Genomic DNA, 24,052 nt, shown 5'->3' on the forward strand with positions numbered 1-24,052 from the left:
GTGCTCAGGACTCAATGGAGAGAACCAAGCACAACTGGACCGTAACTCACTCGTTATGTATTAATTCACTCATCATTTTTTCTCTTCACTCACCTAGTCTCCTCGCCTCCATTTCCCCATTCGTGCTTTTGTTTCCTCACTCAGTGGCCCTGTTGCCATAGCTCAGAGCTATGTAGGTGACTAAGGCTCCAGAGATGGAGACAGCTGGGAAGACAATCAAGACACAGGTGATAAGAGCAATAATAGAAGAATGGACAAAGTCTGCAGGGCCCTGGGGCAGGGAATGACTTAACAACAGCTTAGAGGGTCAGGAGAGGCTTCAGGGAGGATGTGGCAAGAAAGTTGCCAGGCAGAAGACATTCCAGACAAAAGGAACAGCAAGGCGCAGAGGTGTGAACAGCTGGCCTGCTTAGAGAGAGGTGAGAACTTCAGTGTGATTGGAGGCCTTGGTGTGTGGCGGGGGAGGAGAAGGATGAGAAAGGAAGCTGGAAAGTAGGTTGAGACCAGGCTGGGACTGGCTTTGAATGGCAGTTTAAGGAGCAAGGGCCTTAATCTTGAGGTCAGTGGTTCTCAAAGTGTGGTCCCTGGACAAGCAGCATCAGTGTCACCTGGGAACTTAATAAAGATGCAAATTCTCAGGTCCCAGCCCTCTCAAATAAGAAACTCTGGGGGTGGGGCCCAGCCACCTCTGCTTTAACATACCTTCTGGATGACTCCTGATGCACATTAAAGTCTGAGAATCACTTTTCTAAGTAGTAGGGAGCCAGGGGTGGTTTGTGAGCAGGGGAGTGGCATAATAGCACTCTGAATCAGAAAGCGCTCTGATAGCATGGAGGCTGGACCACTTAGAGGGGGTGAGAATGAAATTGAGGCAGACGGGAGCACAGTGATATGCAAAGAAATATATCTGAGATGGTGGGTGCGGCCGAAACTGGAAGATGTCCTCCAAATTCTGTTCTCCCTTTCTTCTATAGTAATAGAACACATGACTTTTAGTTGGACATATGCCTCTGAAAGACTAAATAGCCCAGCTTCCCTTGCAGTTAGGTGTGATCATGTGACTGAGTTTCAGCCAATAGGATGTGAGTGGAAGAGATGGATGTAACTGAAATCATGAGTCCCAAGAGGTGTGCCCTCTACATTCTCCTTTCTCCCTGGCTGCGATGAGACATGGTGGCGAGCCATCTTGAAACATGTGGTCAAAGACAACACCATAGGAACAGTGGCACAAGATAAGAAGCAGGCAAGGTCCCTCTTACCTTGTCGTCATCATACGAGCCTGGGACTGGTTATGGCCAGATTGTTATACATTTCCATTTTAGTTAAGTCACAATTATTTTGGGTGTCTGTTAGAGAAAACAAACCTGTATTCTAGCTGATACAGTGGGCAGGTGGCATGCCAAGCACTCTTTTCAAACTATACCTGCTTCCTTCCCTGACCCACTTTTCCTCTTTCTTTCCTTCTTTCTCTCTCTTTCTCTCTTTCTTTTTGTTTCTCAAAAGAATTTGAGAAAGTTTATAATTGACGACGTGTACAATGAGTTTCACAAAATAACAAATATAAACTCATCAGGTTTAATGAAGCTGCTGTCGTTAAGCATCAGATTTAGCTCTAAGGTTCCTGGAAGCCAAGGCAAAAATGGAAACAAGACGAATCAGTCTCAAAAGGTTTGCTATCAGAGGAAAGGGCATCTCCTAGTTTTCGGGACAAAAATTCCAGTAATTTTTCATGCTGGAGAAATTTCTCAACTAGAGTCACATATTGATAATATTCTCCATAAATCTGACAGCAAATGGAGATTAAGTTTCACATGGTGATTTCTAATCACAACCTTTGACGAAAGCTCAGGGCATATTGTTAAAACATAACTCTAGGAGAATTATTCTGCCAGAGACCAAGCAAGGGTAGTACCAAGCACTTTACACGAATTCTCTCATTTGCTCCTCTCAACAGCCCTACCTCAGAGCAGGTCAAATTATTACCCTTATTTTACAGATGAGGGAACTAGGATACAGAGAGAGGAAGGGCCAGATCAGATAGCTGGTGGTGAGCCAGTTTTGTAAGCCAGGTCTTAGATTTTAGAGGCCCTTCTAAATGTCCTCCCCCTGGGCCTGCCAGCACCACCACATACAAAATTATAAGTGGTGTGGGTTGAGAATCAGAAAAGCACAAGAATCATTGCCCCAGAATCCGTCAGTGTTAGCCAAGAGCAATCAGTGAGATCTGGTAAATGTTGGAGAAACCTCCAGGCTTCTTAAGATGGGCTGCTCCTGATGGGGTGAGAAAGTAGGGGTCGGCCTCATGAGGGCAGAAGGAGCTTGACTAGAACATGTGGGGCTTCAAGAATGGAAGGAGAAATAATAGTCAAAGCAGCTGTCCTAGGGCAGCTGACGTCTGGAACAGGAGAAAACTCTCTTGTGTCTCATTTCCTACTGAGTACCTGCTATGTATGCACCAGGTACCGGTGCTGGGACAACAAGGGAACTGGCCCGTTGGGTGAAAGGCACTAAGTTGTCTCATTCTCCAAATAAGCCTACAAAGTAGGTATGATTATGCCATGTTAATGATGAGGAAACTGAGGCTCAGAACAGTGAAATGATTCACCCAGGGTCCCACAGCTGGTAAAGGGTGAGGTGCAGTTGGAACCTGGGTCTGTCTGACTCCCAAACTTCTTTTAATGCGCCACCACTGTTTCAATAGTAGGAGAGAAAAGATCTTATGGATAGACATTTAAATCTATTCTATTTCTTTCTTGTTGTTGTTTTTTAAATAAAACTTAAATAATTGAACACCAAATTGGTACACACCCACTATCTTTTGGCAGAATTTTTTAAAAAGTGACTTTTTGATTATGAAGTTAGCATTACTCAACAAAAAAAGTTTGGAGAATACAGGCATGTAGAGAGAAGTAAAAGAAACAAAACCCAATCAGATAATTTTTTGACTATTATTAACATTTGTGGTGTGCCTCTGCACTCTTTGCTATGAATAATTTGTGGTTTGCATTTTACACTGAAGTTATCCAACTGCATACCTGCTTAACATTATACGCATTTTTTCCTTTTATTAAGCAGGTTGCATTACCATCAGTTTATGAACTGTGAAATATCCCATCTGGTAGACAAACTTTATGTTTTTAATCATTCCTTTCTTGGTGGTTTCTTCTAAATTTTGCAGTTATAAAAATATTTCTTAAAAAATTTTGGAGCATATAGCTTTGTCCTAATTTAGGATTATTTCCCTGAAATTAATTCCCAGCAGAGGAACTCCTGGGTCAAAAGGCCTGGATGTTACTTAAGCCTTTGATGCATATTGCCAAATTACTTCCCAAAAGATTTTAGCAAGTCATTTTCCCACCAGAAATGTAGAAGTATCCAGCGCTCACACTAACACCAGTCTTCGTGTTACTGGTTTTTTAAACTTCAAATTTGAAAGTTAAATTTAGGGGCTAGCCCTGTGGCCGAGTGGTTAAGTTCGCATGCTCCGCTGTAGGCAGCCCAGTGTTTCGTTGGTTCGAATCCTGGGCACGGACATGGCACTGCTCATCAAAGCACGCTGAGGCAGCGTCCCACATGCCACAACTAGAAGGACCCACAATGAAGAATATACAACTATGCACCAGGGGGCCTTGTGGAGAAAAAGCAAAAAATAAAATCTTTAAAAAGAAAAAAAGAAAGTTAAATTTAAAAAATGATTTAGTTTGTACTTCCTTGATAACTTGTGAGCTAGAAAATGTCCCATGTTTATTGTGTTTCATCTGTCTCCTTTGACCATTTATTGGGTTCTTAACCTGTTTTTTATCAATTTTATGTATTCTTTACATAATAGAAATATTAACCCATGGTCTGTAAGACATTTCCCCACTCTGAAGTTTGCCTTTTACTGTTGGCTATGATTCTGGAATAGGGTAGGGTTTTTTGGTTTGTTTCCAGCAACAGAAGTTAAAGAATGTTTTGTAAATAAACCTGCCCATCTTTTCCTTGTGACTTCTTCCATTTTCTCTAATCCTAGAAAATCATTTACTCCTCCAATGGCTTCTTTTCTGTTGGGTTCAAGAATTGATGAGAAGTCTGAGCTGTTTTGTCATCCTCTGAACAACAAAGGAGAGAAGATGATTATTTCCTTTTTTTTCTGCACCTACTTGACTTTCCTTGACTCACTTTTTGTGTTGGTACCTTGACATATGCTCATTGAGGGTGGGGACTGTAGAAGAAAATGTGTGTACGTAAAAAAAAAGTCTGGAAGAATATGTACCGAACATATGAACACTGGTTATTTCCGATTGGTGGGAGCAGGGCTGGGATGGATTTGTTATTCATGCCTGCCTAGCACCCCTACTTCCTTTGGGCAAGATACCCCCCTTCATTCCTTTTGACTCTGGTGTGGTTGCCCATGACAGCACGCTTGCTCAGTATAGTACCTCATTCCTATACCTGGCAACTGTTTTTGGGGTCAAGGGGTAGGCATGCCACTCCCGCAGAGCCCGTCAGAGTCTTCCCTGAGACTGATACACAAAACTGAGTCTCTCTCTCCTTCCACTGGCTTCAGCTGGAAAGCTGGGCCTGCTTCACACCACGTTTCTGGCCAGGTAGAGATCACTCTGCGGAGGAAAGGAAGCCAGTGTGCAAAGAGAAATCGAGACAAGGAGAGATGAGAGAGAGCAAATCGAATGAGTACTGCGGCTCCAGTTCTAATCTCCAAGCCCCTGGTCCATGGTGTTTTTCCTTCCATCTTGCATCAGCTACTATGAGCCATAGCTCCCTCTTCGGTGAAGCTGGCTTAGGTTGGGATTCTGCTACTTGGCAAGTGAAAGAATCTGCCCAGTGGCAAGGGTGGTCTTTGTGTGTTTTTAGTATTTTATGTAATTTTCCTGCAATGGCCTTGTATTGCTTGTTTAGTAGAAAAAAAAAAGAATGTGTGTGTTAAAAAAAGAAAGCATAAGTGCCCTTAGACATTTTCAAAAGCAGGCAAAATGTAAAACAGAGCATAAAAGTTGTACAAGTCCTCAGAAGGACAGAGGCCACCTTATCACCTTGGGAATGTTGTCAGTTAGATAAGCAGGAATTTGTGGTGAAACAGCCCCAGCTCAGTGGGAGTATTAGGTGGGCATAGGGGAGAGTAAGGGCTTAGCCCTGGGCAGGACGTGTGTTTTCCATGGACTAGGGAGTCTGACATACTGAGATTTGGAGAAGGAAAACTGCCCCTTAGCCCCCCGCCCCTGGACAAATCAGGTCCCTTCTCTGCGCCTCAGTTTACACTAAGTCTAGCTCTTGTATTATGAACCCCTACAGTATTCCAGACACTTCACATCCATTATCTCTTGGGATTCTTAGGAGAATTCCGAGTCAGTCATTGATATTCCCATATTCCAGATGAAGAAACTGAGGCTCAGAGAGGGAAAGTGTGACTTGGATAAGTCTAAAGCCTTTCTAGGGACCTCAGCCATCTTTCTTTCTCATCCGTAAAATGGGCATAATAAACTGACCACCTTCTACCTAGCCCCCAGGATAAGGGAGGGAAAAGCCAGTTGAAAATGAGTTCAGGTAAGCATTGTCCTCTCCCCAAACCCAGCTAGAAAATGTAGGAATTCGGGAGTGGGGAGAGGCACGGAGAGGTGATAGAGTTGGAGTTGGGGTCCAAAATAACGTGGGCGCCTCCTCTGGCTGGCCCTAGTCCAGCCCCACCCCCACTTCCTGCGAGTTGCTCCCCCCCTTCAGCCCGCGCAGAATTTCTTCCCAAGGAAGGCCTTGCACAAGAGGGCCTCAGTCAAGTCCCTTGGCCCCCTGCCTGCCGCCCCAGGAGCGGCTTCGTGCTCCCCATCTCCAACCTGGCTCCTAGCCATCAGCCCCTGGCGCCTGTCCAGTCACGTGCCACTTCGGTCCTCTTTCGCCTGCTTCCTCCAGGATCCTGATTTAGCTCCCCCGCCTCCCCCTTCCCTGCCGGCACCAGTCCCTCTGGGCACCGCACTCGTTTTGAGAGACAGGTGTAGGAGACTGGAGCCTCAGCGACGCCTCGCTGAGGGACCCCGGGTCTCAGTTTTCCTGCCTGTCAAATGGGGCCCCCACCCTACGACGGCTTCGATTCTCTGCACTGCCTACTCTTGCCCTGTCCTTTCCCTACTCCCGCATCCTCCCACCCCTCTCAGTCTCCCGAGCCTTTCCGAGGGCCTAATTTCCTTCTGGGCACCGGGCGGGGGAAAAAGTGAGGAAAGACAGAGCCCAAGAGCCCTAAGGGAGCTCCCAGAACTGGTCTTAAAGAAATTCCACGAGGCGACAGGGTGAAACTGGCCAGCCTCTGGCTTCAGATAGACCGGGGTTCGAATTCGACTCTGCCTCGGACTAACTGCTGATTTTGAACCCTTCATCTCTCTGGGTCTCAGTTGTCACCTCCGTGAAATGGGGGCCCTGCCGGAGACGAAGGCGGGAAGAGTCCACAGAGCATCTGACCTGAGTTAGAGGTTCTCCCCCACCCCGCGCCCCTTCCCCAGCCAGGGAGCCTCGCTTCGCCTCGCCTGGCAGTCCCTGGTCCCCCCGCCGCAGGCTCCTCCTCCACTGACATCAGAGCCGCAGGAGGGAGGAGGGAGTCAGCCGAGCCCGAGCCGAGCCCCAGCGAGAGAGCGGGCGGGCGGGCGCGCAGCGGCGGCGGACGGCGGACGGAGCTCGCGCCAGCCACCTCGGGCCTCCCAGCCAGCCCCGTGGCGGGGCAGCCGCAGGTACCGCCCGGGGCCGCTCGCCTGCGCCCCTGGGCGCTGAGGGCGGCGGAACCCTCAGCCGCTGGATAGTCTTGCCCAAGGATGGGAGGAGCTGCCCGGGAGGGCTGGACTCTGGATGGGCAGGGCTGGGCCCTTCTCCCCCCACTCTGCTCCAGGCCCAGCAGGTGCCAGGCAGGTCGGTGGGAAACTGAGTGGGTAATAGAGGAAGGTGGGGAGGGGTGTGTGTGTGTGTCTCAGTTCAGCTGGGCCTGACTGTGGAAGGGCTGGGCATTTGGAGGTATAGCTGTGTGTGGCCGTCTTGGGGTGTGCTGTCTTAGCACAGACATGTGGATCTGATACGGAGTTGCGTTATGTTGGTGTCTAAGGGCATCCTTATGGGTGGGGACATCTGGGAATCAGTGTTTTTGTTGCGGATGTGCATCCAGGTGTTGTGTGTGCTGGCATCTGGCTCAAAGGGTGGTAACTCAGAGTTGGGGAGTATACGATTGTGTACTGATTGTGTTTGGAGTTAGGTGTATAAGGAGCTGGGGTTTGGTTTGGAGTATAGGAGCTTCTAGGGTGTGTTGGAGCTGGAGGGTGAAAGGTGTGAGTGAATCTGGGCTGTCTGGTATACAGGTGAGGTCTGTGTGAATGTGTGTGATCCTGTCCAGGTGTGTGTAGATGTGTGTTTGGGGGTGGAAGGGATGTTTGGGTGTGAGGATGTCTGGGGCAGTATCTTTGGACATGTGTGCTGATGTCTGGGTGGACATGTATGATCAGGTGTCAGGGTATCTGAGCGTGGAGTGTGCCGCATCTGGGGGCAGGTATTTGGGTTCAGGGTTGTGGGTGGGGCTTGGCATGGTATGTCTGGCTGCAGGGATATGTGTGGAACTGTGAGGGTTGTATTTGCCAGGCCTCCAGGTGGGTTTTAAAACTCTGTGTCTAGAGCTTACCATCAAGTCTCCTTTCCTAGAAGTTTGTGCCCCTGGGATGGGTGGCCAATTCTCCCTGGGAACAAGATCTCATCCAAGGAGTGGGATCTCACACCAGGGGCTCTAGTCAGGGCATATTCCCCTCATTCTCCCACAGAGGAAACAGAGAAGGAAAGTGCCCACCCTGAGGTCACACAGCATGCTGTGCTGTTTTGGTCTTACCCTCTGTGGGCCTGAAATAGGGTTGAGAGGCTGTGTTTTCTGAATGGGCCCCAGTGCGGCTGCATATCGGAAGGACTAGCTGAGGGCAGCCCCTTCCAAGACCTTTGCCCTCAGCAAACTTAGCTGGGACACCAGCTAGATGTCACTGGGCAACTTTGGACCAGCTTCTTACCCATCACCGACCTCAGTCTCCCCATGCTCCATCTGATAAATCGGGAGAGAATTCTCACCCTCTCCTGCTGGAGGAGACAGAGGTATCAGCGGAGGAAGGGACAGGCTAGATCAGAGTGAGAAGAAGCCAGGAAGGGATAGGCTGGGTGGGATCATTTCTCAGGCTGTGGGGACCCAGATGGGGAGTCAGAAGGGAGAGGGGTAATAGGAGGCCCAGGGAGCTCCAGCTGTGGCTGCTGTTGCTGTGGTAACAGTGCAGAGGAGCTATTTAAAAACGTGGCTGAGACATTGCTGGAAGCCCAGGCTGCCGGAAACCTGATTTCCGAGAGGGAGAAGGAGGAGGGAGAGGAGACACCCCAGCAATTCCCAGGGTGGGGCTGGGGCATCACCGGTTCTGGGGCCAGAGGGATCTTCCAGGGCTGTGCACTTCCACAAGCTGCTCTGGGGTCTACTCTACTGTCCTCCCAGAGGTCAGGGTCCCCCTGGGTGTTTGGATTTGGAGAGGGAGAAACTAGGTGAGCTGAATAAATGAATGAGTGAATGATTTTGTTGAATAAAGAATTTTGCTGCCACCCTGAAGGATTTTCCTCTAGGCATAAGGATTTGCTGAATGAACAAATGACTGGTGAATGAATGAATGTTTGTTGAATGATTTCGTCAAATGGATGAATCAAGGAATGAATAAATGCAGGCTGGGTGACTGAATGGGGCCCCAAGTAAGTTCCCACATAGAAGGCTGGGCCCTACTGAGTCTTCTCCCTCCGTTCCCCTTCCCAGGAGTCCTGGCTGTGGCCGGGGGGCAGTGGGCCATGCCGGGGGAAGTGAAAGGCCCCAGCTGGAAGCAGGCAGAAGACATTAGGGACATTTACGACTTCCGAGATGTTCTAGGAACGTGAGTCTCGGGGCAGGAGAGAAAGGGGGGCTGTTCCTGAGCTGGGGGTGGGGTTGGGAAGGTCCTCACTGCTGGCCCTGGCTGGCTGGGGAGGCCGAGTCCAGGGTGGTACTTCCTATGGTCAGTTGATTACTACTTCCTGTTTCCTACAGCCCAGGCCCTATAGTGACCTTGCCATGGCTCAGACTGGCCCCGGCTTTTCACCTCTGGCTGACAGTGGGTGGAACAGGGGCTGCTCTTGCCACAGCTCTGGGTTTCTGTGAAGAAAAGGAAGTGAGGGAGAATGAAGGAGCCAGTTTATCCAACTTGCTGCCAAGAGCTGGGAGTTCTGGCCTGGGTTTGGGAACTGAAGCTGGGCATGGCTCTCTTCTCAGTGCTGGGAATCCAGAAATAACTCAAACCTGGTCTCTGCCCTGAAGTTGATTCCAGACATGTGCGGAGACAGACTCACAGAAAATGACAACAGGGTGTGTGCTGTGCTCCAGTTAAGGAAGGGAATGAGGACTTTGTGGAGTCCAGAGAGAGCAGGGGGCCTAAGAGCTGGGGGCTGAAAGATGGGTAGGAGTGCACTTGTCAGAGAGGGAGAAGGGCATTCCAGGCAGAAGGAATAGCACAAGCAAAGGCTCAGAGGCATGTTCTGTGTGGAAAGAGATAAACAGTCTGGTGGAGCTTATAATCGGAGGCTGGGGGAAGACGGGAACAGGCTAGAGAGGGAAACAGGTCATGGAAGGCCTTGAAGGCCAAGCCATGGAGGCTGGACTTTATCCCACAGGCCATAGGAAGACATTTAAGACTTTTCGGCAGGTTTACAGTTCAGAGATGGTCACTCTGGTCACAGCATGAAGGGTAAATTGGAGAGAGACAAGACTAGAAACCAGCAATGAGGCTACCACAGTCACTAGTTATTCTGATGACTGAGATTTCATCATGAGAGATGCTTTTCTTTGACTTAAGACTTTTATTATCCCAGGGAAAGCAAAAAGTTGTAGAAAGAATACTCTAGTAAACCCTCTTTAATCAGTGAACTTTAGTTCAAATCAGTAGTGCAAATCTAAGAGCCTGTTCTAAAGCACTGCTTCTCAAATGTCAGTGAGCATACGAATCACTGGAGGATCTCATTAAAATACAGATTCTGATTTAGTAGGTCTGGGGTGGGGCCTGAGATTCTGCATTTCTAAAAAGTTCCCAGGTGATGCTGATGGTTCTTCAAGGTTCTATAGGGTGTTAAATTAGACATGACTCAAACTGGCTTTAGCAGAAAACAGAACCAATCATGCACGTAATCAAAAAGCCCAGGGGATAAACTTCAGGCATGGCTGGATCCAGGGGCTCACATGATGTTATCAGGAAATTGTCTTTGACCATTTCTCAGCTCTGATTTCCTTTGTGTTGGCTTCATTCTCAAGCAGGCTCTCCCGAAGTGGTGGCAAGAAGGACCACCATTAGCTCCAGGCTTACATTCTACCAGCTTAGCAGGAAATAGCACCTCATTCTCAAAGTGCCAATAACCTGGCTTGCATCACATTACTGTGGCCACGGCATAGACTACTCTGATTAGCCAGGCCTGGGTCACGTGACCACCTCTGACACCAGGTAGTGGATGAGTGATAGGGGGAGGCTCATCCCACCTCCTTGGTCCAGAGGTGCTCACATAACCCACAGGGGATGGAGGAGAGGCTGGAGGGAAGCTGGGGTTCCAGTTCCCCACCTCATGAGTCCCCTCTCCCTGCAGGGGGGCCTTCTCCGAGGTGATCCTGGCAGAAGATAAGAGGACTCAGAAGCTGGTGGCCATCAAATGCATCGCCAAGAAGGCTCTGGAGGGCAAGGAGGGCAGCATGGAGAACGAGATCGCTGTCCTGCACAAGTGCGTGGGCCACTGTCTGTCCCTGCCCGGGGTTGATGCTGCCTTGACCCCTCCTATCGCTGCTTTGGGCAAATCATTTAACCTCCCTGAGCCTCAACTTGCTCATTTATAAGACGGGGTAATAATCTGCAGGTGGCAAGGTTGCGGAGCACATCAGAGGTCCTTTACTTAGAGCGCTGGCACTAGCGCTAACGTGACAGGAGTGATTGAGATGCCACAGCTTATTTACAGTGGTTTACTGTGTTCCATCAATGTAAAGATCAACCCTCGAACATGGCTTGAACCCACGCATCTCAATTGGTGTTACCCTTAGACCTACCTCACATTCCAACCACATATTAAAGCCACTGAGCAAGTTTGAAAATGCCTGTCTGCTGACCGCCTAAGTCAACACCACTGGTCTGTGAGTTGCTCATGCTGATATGAAACTTGCCATAGAGAATCTTCACTTCCAGTCTCTCCTCTGAGCTTTTCAACCACCCTGGGCAGGACGAAATGATCATTTCCACGATTGGTGGTGGGGTCAGAGGGAGGACTGAGGCCCAGAAAAGGCAAGGGACTTGCCCGAGGTCACACAGCAAGTTGTAGCTGAGCCGAGTCTTCCATCAAGCTCAATCACCATCACTGGTTCATCTATTGAGCACTCACTGGGTGCCAGGCACTGGGCCAAGCCTCTTACCTGCATTATCTCACGTGAGGGAAGTACTATCATTGGCTTCATATTATAGAGGAAGAAACTGAGGCTCAGAGAGGTCACACTCAATTCAATGAATATTAGTGAGCACCTACACGGCACCAGGAGCTGCAGGAGCAGTGGTGAGCAGGATAAAGCCCCTGTTCTTGTGGAGCTGATGTTCTGGTGGAGGAGGCTGACAAACTTATAAATACAGAAAAATTTAAAAAATCATATATTGATCAGTGCTGTGAGGTGAAAAGACTTGTTCCTAAATAGCACGTGGCAGAGGCAGGTTTGGACCCTGTGCTGCCCGATTCGAGAGCCTAGTGTTTACCTCTGTACTCTGCTGCCTTCCAATACCTTATAAACAATCATGGTAAATCAGCTTTTCCCTTTGGGACCCTGGTCCTTGGTTTGTCCCACCCAGGTCTGCAGGCGGTGGTTCTTCAAGGTGAGGGTGGGAAGGTGGCTGAGCTGTCCTCAGCTCTGAACCACTTCGATTCTCCTTTCAGGATCAAGCACCCCAACATTGTTGCCCTGGATGACATCTATGAGAGTGGGGGCCACCTCTACCTCGTCATGCAGCTGTGAGTGGCTCCGCCTCTGCGCCTTCCTTGCACCTCTCCCTGCTGCCCTCTCCCCAGCCTCCCTGCCTCCCCGGCTCCCTTGGTCAGACTGCCGTGTCCCCGGCTGCAGGGTGTCGGGCGGGGAACTGTTTGACCGCATTGTGGAAAAAGGCTTCTACACAGAGCGGGATGCCAGCCGCCTCATCTTCCAGGTGCTGGATGCAGTCAAGTACCTGCACGACCTGGGCATTGTACACCGGGACCTCAAGGTGGGGTGTGAGGGTGTGTGGGGAGCTGGGGCACCCAGGGGTGGGGGCTCTGCAGACTCCTCAGGGTGTGACCCTGGGTAACTCACTCCCTCGCTGAGCCTCAGCTTGCCATCTGCAAAATGAACCTTGTAAACCCTAACCTGCCTCCTCCCACTTCAGTTTGGACACTCAAATGGACACAAAGGTGAATTGTGCTTTTATTTTATCAAAATAACATCTTGTGTCTTTTTGTGATAATAAAAGTCCCACTTGCTTTCTGTAGAAAACTTAGATGGGGCAGCAAAATATAAAGAAGAAAGCCAGAAACCCCTGAAATCCTACTTCTCAGAGATTATCGTGGGGTTCACGTTTTGTAGTACATCTCATTCTGGTCTAGGAGAAGAGTGCTGGGGTGAGACAGATCTGGGTTTGAATTCTTGCCCTGTTACTCCCTAACTGTAGGTTCTTGGGCAAGTCATTTTGCTTCTCACGGCATCAGTTTCCTCACCTGTAAATTAGGATTATTCACACTGGCCTGGCATGATGTGGTAAGGATGAAATGAAATCAAGCACTAGCACAGGATCTGGCACACAGTAGGTGCTCAGAAATTATTTCTTTAGGGCTTCACCATACTTACTTGAGGTTTACAGAAAATTCCCTCCCACATTCCCGAGGCCCTTATCCTTTCTGGAACTTTTTTTTTTTGAAGATTAGCCCTGAGCTAACTACTGCCAATCCTCCTCTTTTTGCTGAGGAAGACTGGCCCCGAGCTAACATTCATGCCCATCTTCCTCTACTTTATACGTGGGACGCCTACCACAACATGGCTTTTGCCAAGCAGTGCCATGTCTGCAGCTGGAATCCTAACTGGTGAACCCCGGGCCGTCGAGAAGCGGAACGTGTGAACTTAAACACTGTGCCACCAGGCCGGCCCCCTTTCTGGAACTTTTAACTTCCTTGAGAACTTCCTCGAGTTTCTTGTGCTTTCAAACAAGATGGCAGCAATGAAGCCACAGGGGCTTTTGGGGAGCCAAAGTTTCTCAGGAGGTGCTTGGGGAGACAGAAGGTTCTGCCAGCCTCTGGCTTTCTCTGACTGTCCCTCTTGCCCTCCTAGCCAGAGAATCTGCTGTACTACAGCCTGGAGGAAGACTCCAAGATCATGATCTCTGACTTTGGCCTTTCCAAAATGGAGGACCCTGGCAGCGTGCTCTCCACAGCCTGCGGGACCCCAGGATACGTGGGTGCGGAGGGCCCTGGGCTGGGGCTGTGGGCTTGGGGAGGAACCAGGAGGTTCTGCAGGGCAGAGATTCATCACTACCATGTCCCCTTCCCTCCGTAGCCCCTGAGGTCCTGGCCCAGAAGCCCTACAGCAAGGCAGTGGATTGCTGGTCCATTGGCGTCATTGCCTACATCCTGTGAGTGGGGGCTTGGCCATTGAGGCATGTGGCTCCAGACTTCTCCTCTCCTCTCCCATCTTCCTCCCCTCTGCTATTTCTTCTTTCCTACCATCCATATTTTTATCTAGCAATTAATGACTAGTATTACTTCACTCAATAGATACTATGTTTTAGGCATGTGCCAAGCACTGGGGATTTGGCAGAGAACAAAGCGAACAAAGTGCCTGCCCTCAAGGGGCAGACACTCTAGTAGAGGAGACAGACAAGTAAATAAACAAGTAAACAAGTAAGTAACAAGTAGATAAATCTATAAAATGTCAGGTGGTAAAAAAAAATGCTATGAAGAAAAATCAAGCAGGGTAGGGAGACGGGGATGGATGCCATTTTAGATAAGGAGGTCAGGGAAGGCCTCTCTGAGGTGGTGACATTTGAGTGGCATCCTGAATGAAATGAGGGAGCCAGACATTCGAGGTGTTGGGGGAAGAATGATTTAGGCTGAGGGAATAGCAAGTGCAAAAACCCTAAGGAAGGGGGCTGGCCCCGTGGCCGAGTGGTTAAGTTCGCGCGTTCCGCTGCAGGCGGCCCAGTGTTTCGTTGGTTCGAATCCTGGGCGCGGACATGGCACTGCTCATGAAACCACGCTGAGGCAGCGTCCCATATGCCCCAACTAGAAGGACCCACAACGAAGAATATACAACTATGTACTGGGGGGCTTTGGGGAGAAAAAGGAAAAAATAAAATCTTTAAAAAAAAAAAAAAAACAACCCTAAGGAAGGAAAGATGGCAGCACATTAAGGAAGAGAAAGAAGGCCAGTGTAGCTGGGCCCGGTGAGCAAGGCAGAAAGGGGTAGATTTCCCCTGCTTCAGAAAAGGGCCAACTCCTTGCTGTGGTTCCTGCCTGACCCCTGGGACTGTCCCAAAGCTCCATCCCGGAGCCAATGGATGCACTGAAAGTAGAAATGAGGATGAGTTTCTCTCTGCCCAGGCTCTGCGGTTACCCCCCCTTCTACGACGAGAATGATGCCAAACTCTTTGAACAGATATTGAAGGCTGAGTACGAGTTCGACTCTCCTTACTGGGACGACATCTCTGACTCTGGTATTTGAGGCTTCGCCTTCTCCTGAGCCCTGCCTCTGGTGCCTTCCTCATCTGCTCTGGGGGTCTCCTCACTGCCTTCCTTTGGTCAGCTTCCCCAGCCCTAGATTAAGACCTGTCTTGAGATCAGACACCCCAGATGCTTCCCTCTGCCTGGCCCTGGTCTGAGAAACTTGTAGGCATGCATTCATTCTGTCTTCATACATAGTATTTTTGAAAATACCTCCCCCACTGACCTCCTATTGGCTAAAACACCACCATAAGACTTTTCATCTGCCTTTTGTGCCTCCTATTAGGAGGCAAACCTGTGAAGCCATTATCAATCATTTACATATCAGTGTGAATACACTGTGTAGAATCTTCTCTAAGAACAACTTTTTCTTAAGGAGAAAAGGAGACAGCTGGAAGGCTGGGGTGGGTGGGGGGCTTAGAGAAAGGCTATAGGTGGGGTAGGGCAGTACATGGACAGATCTGGCCTCTTGTTTTGCTTGGATGCCAGGGCAGACCTGAGGGGGTGGGTTCTGTCTTGGGGGTGTCCACAGGCACCGCCACGCTGTTTCTGTCTTTGCTCTTGTCTTGGGGGTTCAGCTAAAGACTTCATCCGGCACTTGATGGAGAAGGATCCAGAGAAGAGGTTCACCTGTGAGCAGGCCTTGCAGCACCCGTGGTGAGAACTCCCACAAGCTGTGGACTGGGGTGGGGTCTGGGGCCCCCAGGCCTGCCTCTGCCTTCACAGATAACCCTCCACACACCCCCATCCTAGGATTGCAGGAGATACGGCTCTAGATAAGAATATTCACCAGTCAGTGAGTGAGCAGATCAAGAAGAACTTTGCCAAGAGCAAGTGGAAGGTGAGCCGACAACCCTAGTCCTTGGTTCCAGCCTCCCCAGGACTCCTCCCCACCCCCATCCAGGCCTCGGTGTGCACAGCACCTAGCACCAAGTCGGGCACACAGTAGCTGCTCAGGGGTTCTTACTGAAGAACCTCATTCACTCATTCATTGATTCATTCAACACTCCCTGACACCTACTCTATTCCAGAAGGTCTGTGACCTCCAAGTCTAGAGGGAGAACAGTGTAAAATTCTTAAGGAGACATCTAATCCAATCTACAGGGTCCTGGAGGGAGCATAAAGGTGGTAATTGCCCAACAGACCTGTCAGACCTGACAACTGGCACAGCAGAATAATGTCTGAGGCAGAGGGAACTGGTGTGCAAAGGGCCAGGGCCAAGAGAGCCAGGGAAGTGCAAGTGTTAGGCCTGGCTGGACTGGAGGGGCTGCGGGGGCTGCAGTGGCTGCTGGGCAGGAACACAGGCTGGAGGCGCAGGTAGGGGCCGGGCTGCTCAGGGCCTCGGATGCCACAGTAGAGCACTGACTTGATCCTGAGGGCACTAAGGAGCCCCAGAGGGATTTTCAGTAGGAACTTGCCTTTTAGAAAGGGCTCTCAGCATTCTCAGAGGCACAGAGTGAACACTGGAGGACCCCTGAGGAAGCTGTGGCAAAGATGCAGGCAGGAGAGGGTGAGGGCCTGGACGAGCTCAGTGGCCACGGGAACAGAGAACAGTGGTTGGTCAAGGCGTCATTCAGGAGGTAGAGCCAACAAGAAATGATGATGGAATGGATGTTTGGGGAGAGAAGAGATGTCGAGGGCTGGCTCAATATTTTGATAGGGGAAAAGGTGGACCATGGTACTGTCACTGAGATGGAGATCCCAGGGGCAGAAACTTATCTTGGGGGAATGATTTTGGTTTGGGACATGGTGAATTTGAGGGGTATGTGGGACACCTCAGTGGATATGTTGAATAGGGAATGAGACACACACACCTGAGCAGGTTACTTTAACCTCTCTGTGCCTTAGTTTTCTCCTTTGATAATAGTAATACTAATAGTGCCCACCTCAAAGACTTCTGTGAAGATTAATTACTATGTAAAGTGCTTAGAACAATGCCTGATACATAATGCTATATTGTTTAATATATTAAATTCATAATTAAATATGAATATGAATTAATTATATATAAAAAGTTATCTATGTCTGTTTATACATATACATTTTATATCTGTGTGTGTATGTATGTGTAAATATATAATATGGGTAGATATAATTTAATAAAGGCTTGCAGAGGTTTCATGGGCTTTTAGGGGATCAATCAATAACACCTGAATGAAATAACAGAACCACTGCAACAATCCCGCCAGCCCTACCCCACGATCGCCCACTATCAAAAGTCCCTTGTCCCCGCTCTCCCCACAGCAAGCCTTCAATGCTACGGCCGTGGTGCGGCACATGAGGAAGCTACAGCTGGGCACCAGCCAGGAGGGGCAGGGACAGACGGCGAGCCACGGGGAGCTGCTGACTCCAGCAGCTGGGGGTGAGCACCAGGGCCCTGTGGAAGGGCATGGGTGGGTCATGAGGAGGCACCCAAGCTGGAATGAAGGGTCTGCTCATAGAGCCAACTCTGTTCTCTCTTCTCGTGTAGGGCCAGCGGCTGGCTGCTGCTGTCGAGACTGCTGCGTGGAGCCAGGCCCAGAGCTGTCCCCCTCCCTGCCCTCCCAGCTCTAGGGCCCTGGATCCAGGTTCAGGATCCCTTGTGTGAGGGGGGTTGGGGGCGGCCTGCTCCCTTCCCTCCCTGAACTGGGAAGTTACCCTGCCCCACCCCCTTCTACCCCTTTCCCTACCCTTCCTCCACAGCATTTTCCATACAAATATTTCTATTTTATTGTTCCTTCTTGTAATAAAGGGAAGAAGATAAAACCATAGGCAGCTCTGTCTCCCAGATAACCCCCAGCCCACACTGTTGTGCAAACTGCTTGATTTGAGGGTGCCTGGCCCCTCAGGTAGTTGCAGGAAGCCCGCTTCCCAACATGAGGCTGGATGGGGGAGAGTAGGGGGAATGGAGGGGAAAGGTGTTTGGGGAATCCCTTTGTCCAGCGTCCCCGCCTAGCCTTCTGGCCCTGCGGATCTCTTTCTGCGCTTTGCTGGTGGCTCCTGAGCTCGATGGGGTTGGTGCAGGTCAGCACTGAACAGCACCTGGGGGCAGGCGGAGGAGTTTGTGTGGGGAGAGGGTACAACTTGGGGCAGGGCCAGTGGGGCTGGTGGCAGTGTGAGGAGGTAGAAGAGTTCATGGTGGGCTGGGCCAGGGCAACAAAAGTGCACTGGAGTCAGGGCTGGGGTGGGTGGAGAGTCCTTTGGGTCACCTGGGGTAGTGGTGGTGGTGTAAGGGTCCACTGGGTCTGGGCTGGGGGACACGTCCTATGGGGTCTGGGCTGGAGGAGGAGGGGAAGCCTAGGTACACTCACTGCTTGGGCCCAGCCTGCATAAGGTCCCCACAGGCTCCGGAAAAAGTTTCCTAAACCAGAAGTGATGAGGCAAAATTAATTGGCCCCTCTTGGGGTGGGGTTTTAGGGAGAGGTGTGAGAAGTTTCCACTCCCTCAGCCCACTGCCAGCCCCACATCCCACTCTCTCTCCTTACCCAGTTCCTTGTTGGCCTGAGGGCTCGGACCCTTGGCCTGGGTCGTGGTGGGGTGCCAGCTGTAGTCACGCTGGGCAATCTGCCACATGTGGACATCCACAGGCACGGCCTGGGGCTTGTCTAGGGCCATCAAGCAGATGCAGTCTGCCACCTGTGACAGACACAGAGTAAGCCACAGAGGAGGAATGGCAGGATCCAGCCAGCATCCTGCTTCTAGCCCCAAAGCCAGCTGCTTCCTCCTCCACTCTGAGGTTACTATTATTCTATTTTCTCAATCAATAAATACCATCTATTAATAACTTTAAAAATGGCTTTAAAAAGATGCATGAACATCTACGTGGGCCAGGTTCTCATCATAACCTGGGAAGGAGGTAGTCCTATATCCATTTTGCAGACAAGAAAACTGAGGTTCTGAAAGGTGAAGGGACTTGGCCAAAGTTACATGGTCAGGAAGGGGCAGAACCAAGATTTAATGTTAGGCTGGAATTCAGAGCCCATTAAAAAAGTTCTTTAAGGTGCCGGCCCCATGGCCTACTGGTTTGGTTCAGTGTGCTTTGCTTCAGCAGCCTGGGTTCGGTTCCCGGGTGTGGTCCTACATCACACATCAGTGGCCATGATGTGGCAGCGTCCCACATACAAAACAGAGGAAGATTGGCACAGATGCTGGCTGAGGGATAGTCTTCCTTAAGCAAAAAAAGGGATATTGGCAACAGATGTTAGCTCAGAAAAAATAAAAAGTTCTTTAAACAAAAATTCATTTTTTAAGCTACAGAAAAGTATAAAGAAAACAATAAATGCCAAATTCCCAATCATCTTACTGCTAGCTAAACCTGTTGACATTAAACAAAAAGTTTTATAAGTACATATAATTTCAAGAGAAGGACAAAATAAAAAGCGGAAACATCTTCCCATTTGTAAAGGTAACCACTATTAGGTTTCCTGTGATTCCTTCGGAAATTTCTGCACACATATAACAGCGTATATAAGCACCTGAACAAACGGCCTTTCTAAAAATGCATTCAAAAGGTAATGTCCTTTATACCCTTCCTGCACTCTGCATATTCTCTAATAAAACATCTGCTTGCATCCTTTCTCCTTCCTGTTCTGCCTCCAGAAGCCAAGCCTGCACCCAGCTCTTAGGCCTGCCTTGTCTCCTACTCTGCTATTCTCCGAGTGGGTGGTGAGGGCAGCCCCTACGCACCTGGGTCCTCACCTTGGTGCCCACCCCGGGCAGGTTGCAGAGGGCCTTGTGGGCCTCCTCATAGGGGGCCTTGCACAGCTGCTGCAGCCAGGGCAGCCCGCCCTGCTCTTCCAAGATAGCTCGGGCACTGGCATTCACGTAGCGGGCACGGTACCCAAGGCCCAGTTTCCTGAGCTGAGCCTCCACCTCTGGTCCTGTGGGAGTAGGGTAGGGTGGGGAGGGGAGCACGGGTCAGGCATCCTCAAATCCTTCCTGTCCTCAGGCTAACGTTGTGAGCCCTCTGGCCCAAAGGAATGCTTTCTCTAAGCACCCCTCTCCCACCTCACCACCCTCTGGAACACAGGAGACACTTGCATGTGCAAAGAAAAGGGTTAAGGCCTGGGTTCTGCCCCTCTATAAATGTTTTCTGAGCATCTACTACGTGTTGGGCACTGGAGCAAGGACTGAGGACTTGCTGCTCTGGAGGAACTCGCTAATTGAGTTCCTTAACCTTTCAAAGGGCGTACACACCCATGATCTAAAATAATAACCATAATGACAGCAACAGCTTCTATTATCAAGCGCTGGGTATCAAGTACGGGTGAAGTGCTTTAGGTACATTATCATGTTTACTTTTCTCAAGGACCCTCATGACACTTGACATTTTTTCCCCATTTACAGATGGAGAAAATGGGGGCTTAGAAGAGGTTAAGTAACTTTCCCAAGAAATGACATGGTGGAGATGGGATCTTGCACCCAGGTCTGGGACACCAATGCCTGTGCTCTTAACCCATCACTCTACCCCGCCTCATGATTGCTTTATTCAACCCTCAAGCTCTTCTAGATAGAAACTGTTATTCCATTCTACAAAGAAATTAACAGAAGCTTGGAGAGGTGAATGAATTTCTTGAGGTCTTATGACTACTAAGCTGGGAGCTAAGACCCAAGACTGGGTTTCTAAGCACCAGAAACATTCTCTCTTCTCCAGGGAGGCTGTCTCCTTGCTATACAGTCCCCAAGCACTTCCCCTAGCTTGGTTCTCACAATGCCAACTGAGATACTTGCCTCGCAGGGCTGCCGTGAAGAACACATGTGTTCTTGGATGCAAAATTGTTAGATTCACTGCAGAGATAGCAACTTAAATTTTCTGCATACTTCCCAAATGCCAAACGTGTGCTAGGTGCAGTAAGTATATTCCTTTATTCAACCCTCGTGACAACTCTGATAGGTAGGTGCTATTATTATCCCATTCCATAGGCAAAGAGAGGCTAAACAATGTGCTAAGGTCTATAACTGGAAGTCAAATGTCAGAGTTGGGATTTAGACCCCGGCAGTCTGTCTCCAGAATGCATGCTTTTAACCCCAAACTACCACACACTGTATACAGATGTTTTGCTGATGAGGCACTGAATGCATGGGGCAAAAAGCACAGACTAGTAAGGTGCTGACATTTCAGGGACAGATAGAGAGGGTAAGATATAAATGGGACTGATCAGACCAGGCAGGGTGGGTCTGGACAAGGGCAGTGTTTGGGAAGGTAGGAAGCTTACAGATGGGAGATGGGGACCAGGAGAGAAGTGTACAGATCTGAAAGCTGTTGGAGGGTCTAGGGGCAGAGACCCACCTACTTACCAGCCAGGGCCTGCAGGCTGGGGAAGCCATGGTAGGTGACATCATCAAGCTGGAGGAGCCGAGGTCCAAAGGCCTGGCAGAGCCGCTCCACCATGCCAGTAATGCGGGCAATGTTGTTGTTAGAGGAACAGATGAAGGAGAAAAGGCACTCGATGGGGTCCTGCTGCAGGAGTCGCACACCTGGGAATCAGAAAGGCAGGGGGTAGGAGAAGCACCTGCTGTTGGGATTGGCCCCCGCCCACCCTTAGATCCTAGGCACCAAGGCTCCAGGGGAGCCCAGGGGAATGAGGGACAGTGTTGTTAGAGCAACATCAGAGCTCTCATTCTTCATAGCCTCTTGTGAGGTCTGGGTTATCATCCCATTCCATAGATAAAGCAGCCACAATGTAAGCACGATGAAGGTGGGGATTTGTGTGTTTTATTCACTGTTGTATCCCCAGTCACATAGCGAATGCTCTGTAAATATTTACAGAATAAATGACATCACCTGCCCCAGATCACAAATCCAGGATTTGCACAATATCCTTGTCCCTCTTCTATGGTGATCAGCAGGACAATAATAATAGTAATAATAATTACTATGTGTCAGGCAATAGTCTAAGCACTTTACACGTATTAGCTCCTCTAATCTTCATAAAATCCTATGAGGTAGATATAATCCCCATTTTACAGATGGTGAAACCAAGTAACTTATCCAAAATACAAGAACCCCAATCTGTGCCCTAGGCCCTGTACTCACCTTGGAATTTCTGAGCCACCTCTTGGAAGTGGGGGTCCACCGAACTCCAATGGTGATACAGTTGAGCTAGGCTGACATCCAGTTGGAAGTACTGGCGCACGGCCTTTAGCTCTTCTAGTGTGGGCTTGCCAACCTGGCGCTTGTCCCCTCGGTAGACAGTGCAGTAGAGCTGCTCCTCAGTCTGCGTCAGTGTCCACACCTGGTTCGCCAGCACGCCACTCCAGTGCGCTGGGCTTTGCTCCCTCCACCTGAGCCCCCAGGCACATGGCAGCCCTAGTACTCAGTTTCCCTTCCTGCACCCTCTGGGGCCCTCCCACCCTACAACTGCTCCATATACAAAAGTGATTTAGGAATTGCAAAGTAAAGTGCCTTCTTCTACATCAATTATATCGTTTCATTCTCACAATACTGCACAGGCTTATTACCTCCACTTTATAAAGGAGATAACAGGCTCACCATGCGCGCCTTGGTTTACTCTTTTGTACCCTGAGGTTTTTCCCATGACCTCCAACATTCCTTTGCACCCCAGGCCTACACTGCTGAGGAACCAGGAGACAGGGTGACTCACCGGAAGGACTGGCCAGAAGCCAGAACCAGGTCTAGGCGCAGCTCGGAGCGTGGACAGGGGATGCAGGCCCACAAGGCCGGGACGGAGGCTAGAGTACGATGCCCCATGCTACCCGCCAGAACGGAGGGAGCCATATTTCCATATCAGGCTCCGCCCCATAACGGCCCCGCCCATTGAGTCGCCGCAAAAGACCACGCCCCTTAAGGGCCCGCCCATCAAGTTCTGGCCTCTTACTCCGTTTATTTAAGGCCCGCCCAGTTTTATTTAATTTCTCCACTCCCCGCAGGCCCCTCCCCTTGTAGTCCGCCAAAGCCTCGCCCCTCCCACTCCGTCCCACCTCCTGCCCCAATGCCCCGCCCTTCCTCCCGACGTTTCCGGACCCGCTCTCCACCGCCTCCGGGCGCACACTACGGTCCCCTGCGCGGCGGCGATTTCAGGAAGCGCGCGCAAGCGCACTCTTCCGGCTTCGCCTGAGACGGACCTGGCTCTCAGCGGAAGTAGGGCTCAAGCCGACTTATTGGATCCGGAGCGAGCCAATCCGCGGAGAAGTAAGAGGCACCAATGAGAATCAGGCGTGGCGGCGGGTAGGCGGACCTTTCTGAGGCTCAGCAGCGGTTGGCGCGCGCTGGGCTCGCCGCCCGCTCTTGGCCTTCCTTCTGGGGCAGTCCGCGCTCTGCGCGTCAGGGTGTCCTGTGCCCGCGCGCCCTCAGGCCCCAGTCCTCTCTGCCTGATCTCAGAGCCCTGGGGTTCCTCAGGGCTTGCCTGCCCGCAGAACCAAGTCCTCTCCCCGCCGGCCTCCGCGAGCCTTTCTCCGCCGAGTCTCTCCACACAGTACGATAGTCGCGCCCTCAGTCGGCCTCCCACGCACCCAGTCTTCACCGACACGCGGACCGGAACGCTGCTCCGGCCCTCGGCGCCCGCGGGAGGCGTCTCCTGAGGATGCTGCCTTCGAGCTCGCCGCCGAGCCGCCCCTCCAGGGCTGCCTCGCTGGCCGCGGCCCCGCAGTCGGCCTCCTCAGACTTGGCGCCGGCGGAGGCCTGTCTCCTCGGGCTGTCCCGCCTCGACCGCTGCCTCAGGGCGCCCCTTCCCCACTCCCCGCCCTGCGCCCGGGCGGCCGGAGCGGGCGCTTGCTCTGGGGCAGCTCGGCATCCGAGGACGTGTCGCCCTGAGGCCGCCTGTCTGCTGCCCAGGTGCAGGCCGGGCCGCCGGGCCCAGGAGGGATGCAGACGTCGTCTTTCCCTCTGGAGAAGGCACGGAAAGCACGGAGCTAGGGGACATGAACTGTATCTAACAGTGGCTTTTGGTTGCTGTAGCTGAATGATCAGACTGCAGGTTCTTAAGGGCAGGATCTGCCGCTGCTGTGTGTCCCACCCCCGCACCTAGCAGGGAGCGCCCCGCTCGGCTGCCAGCCCCTGGGGCGGCCGCTTCCTGTGACTGTCTGCGGGCAGCACCCCAGGGCCCTAGCACTCGGAAGGCATCCCTTCAGTAAGTGTGTTCGAGGCAGAAGAGAAGATGCCAAGGTCGGGCATGAATGAAGAGCAACCCTCGACATTCCTGCTCTGTCCCGGCAAACGGGAGGGTCACAGGCATAGTGTCTCTGAAGCGCTTGGACCCTTCCTCTGGCAGAGCAGGCGAGGCTCTGACGGGCAAGAAGGAATGGGCAGTAGGCTCCTCCTGCGGCGCTTCGGCATAGGTTCAAGAGC

At 50.9% G+C, this 24,052-nt stretch overlaps 2 protein-coding genes across 15 annotated transcripts; one reads left to right on the forward strand and one right to left on the reverse strand.

Moving 5' to 3' along the window:
* Positions 1–1,559: 1,559 nt before the first annotated feature.
* Positions 1,560–22,821, reverse strand: OGG1 (8-oxoguanine DNA glycosylase). 11 transcript variants are annotated; one of them, XM_008543086.2, is made up of 7 exons: positions 22,350–22,821; positions 21,782–22,029; positions 21,043–21,222; positions 19,444–19,625; positions 18,231–18,381; positions 18,057–18,106; positions 17,451–17,787 (listed from the first exon to the last, which is right to left on the reverse strand). In XM_008543086.2, exons 1-7 carry the CDS (start codon positions 22,481–22,483, stop codon positions 17,698–17,700), a joined length of 1,035 nt encoding a protein of 344 aa, XP_008541308.1. In that variant the 5' UTR covers positions 22,484–22,821; the 3' UTR covers positions 17,451–17,697. The 11 variants fall into 11 exon arrangements, 8 of the variants coding, with proteins under 8 accessions (XP_070432702.1, XP_070432701.1, XP_008541308.1 ...); XM_008543085.2 differs by having other exon boundaries at positions 19,432–19,625; positions 22,350–22,795; XM_070576601.1 differs by lacking the exons at positions 17,451–17,787; positions 18,057–18,106 and adding an exon at positions 1,560–4,601 and having other exon boundaries at positions 22,350–22,801.
* CAMK1 (calcium/calmodulin dependent protein kinase I) lies at positions 6,205–17,514 on the forward strand. 4 transcript variants are annotated; one of them, XM_070576598.1, is made up of 12 exons: positions 6,205–6,713; positions 8,795–8,909; positions 10,642–10,773; positions 11,962–12,036; positions 12,146–12,284; positions 13,379–13,505; positions 13,604–13,679; positions 14,647–14,759; positions 15,345–15,423; positions 15,520–15,607; positions 17,011–17,128; positions 17,237–17,514. In XM_070576598.1, the coding sequence occupies exons 2-12, from the start codon at positions 8,827–8,829 to the stop codon at positions 17,317–17,319; spliced, it is 1,113 nt and encodes a 370-aa protein (XP_070432699.1). In that variant the 5' UTR covers positions 6,205–6,713; positions 8,795–8,826; the 3' UTR covers positions 17,320–17,514. The 4 variants fall into 4 exon arrangements, with proteins under 4 accessions (XP_070432699.1, XP_070432700.1, XP_008541304.1 ...); XM_070576599.1 differs by having other exon boundaries at positions 12,146–12,227; XM_008543082.2 differs by having other exon boundaries at positions 6,587–6,888.
* Positions 22,822–24,052: the final 1,231 nt, after the last annotated feature.

This window comes from Equus przewalskii, chromosome 15 (genome assembly GCF_037783145.1).
Source record: "Equus przewalskii isolate Varuska chromosome 15, EquPr2, whole genome shotgun sequence".
Lineage (NCBI taxonomy): Eukaryota > Metazoa > Chordata > Mammalia > Perissodactyla > Equidae > Equus > Equus przewalskii.

Coding starts and splice junctions, on each gene's coding strand:
- CAMK1 (XM_008543082.2), top strand. CDS start 6,795: ATGGGAGGAGCTGCCCGGGAGGGCTGGACTCTGGATGGGCAGGGCTGG. Junction 15,424..15,519: donor CAGGCCTTGCAGCACCCGTG/GTGAGAACTCCC, acceptor CCCCCATCCTAG/GATTGCAGGAGATACGGCTC. Junction 15,608..17,010: donor TTGCCAAGAGCAAGTGGAAG/GTGAGCCGACAA, acceptor CTCTCCCCACAG/CAAGCCTTCAATGCTACGGC.
- OGG1 (XM_008543083.2), bottom strand. CDS start 22,483: ATGGCTCCCTCCGTTCTGGCGGGTAGCATGGGGCATCGTACTCTAGCC. Junction 19,626..21,042: donor CAGCCTGCAGGCCCTGGCTG/GTAAGTAGGTGG, acceptor CTACTCCCACAG/GACCAGAGGTGGAGGCTCAG. Junction 18,107..18,230: donor TCAGGCCAACAAGGAACTGG/GTAAGGAGAGAG, acceptor CTTCTGGTTTAG/GAAACTTTTTCCGGAGCCTG.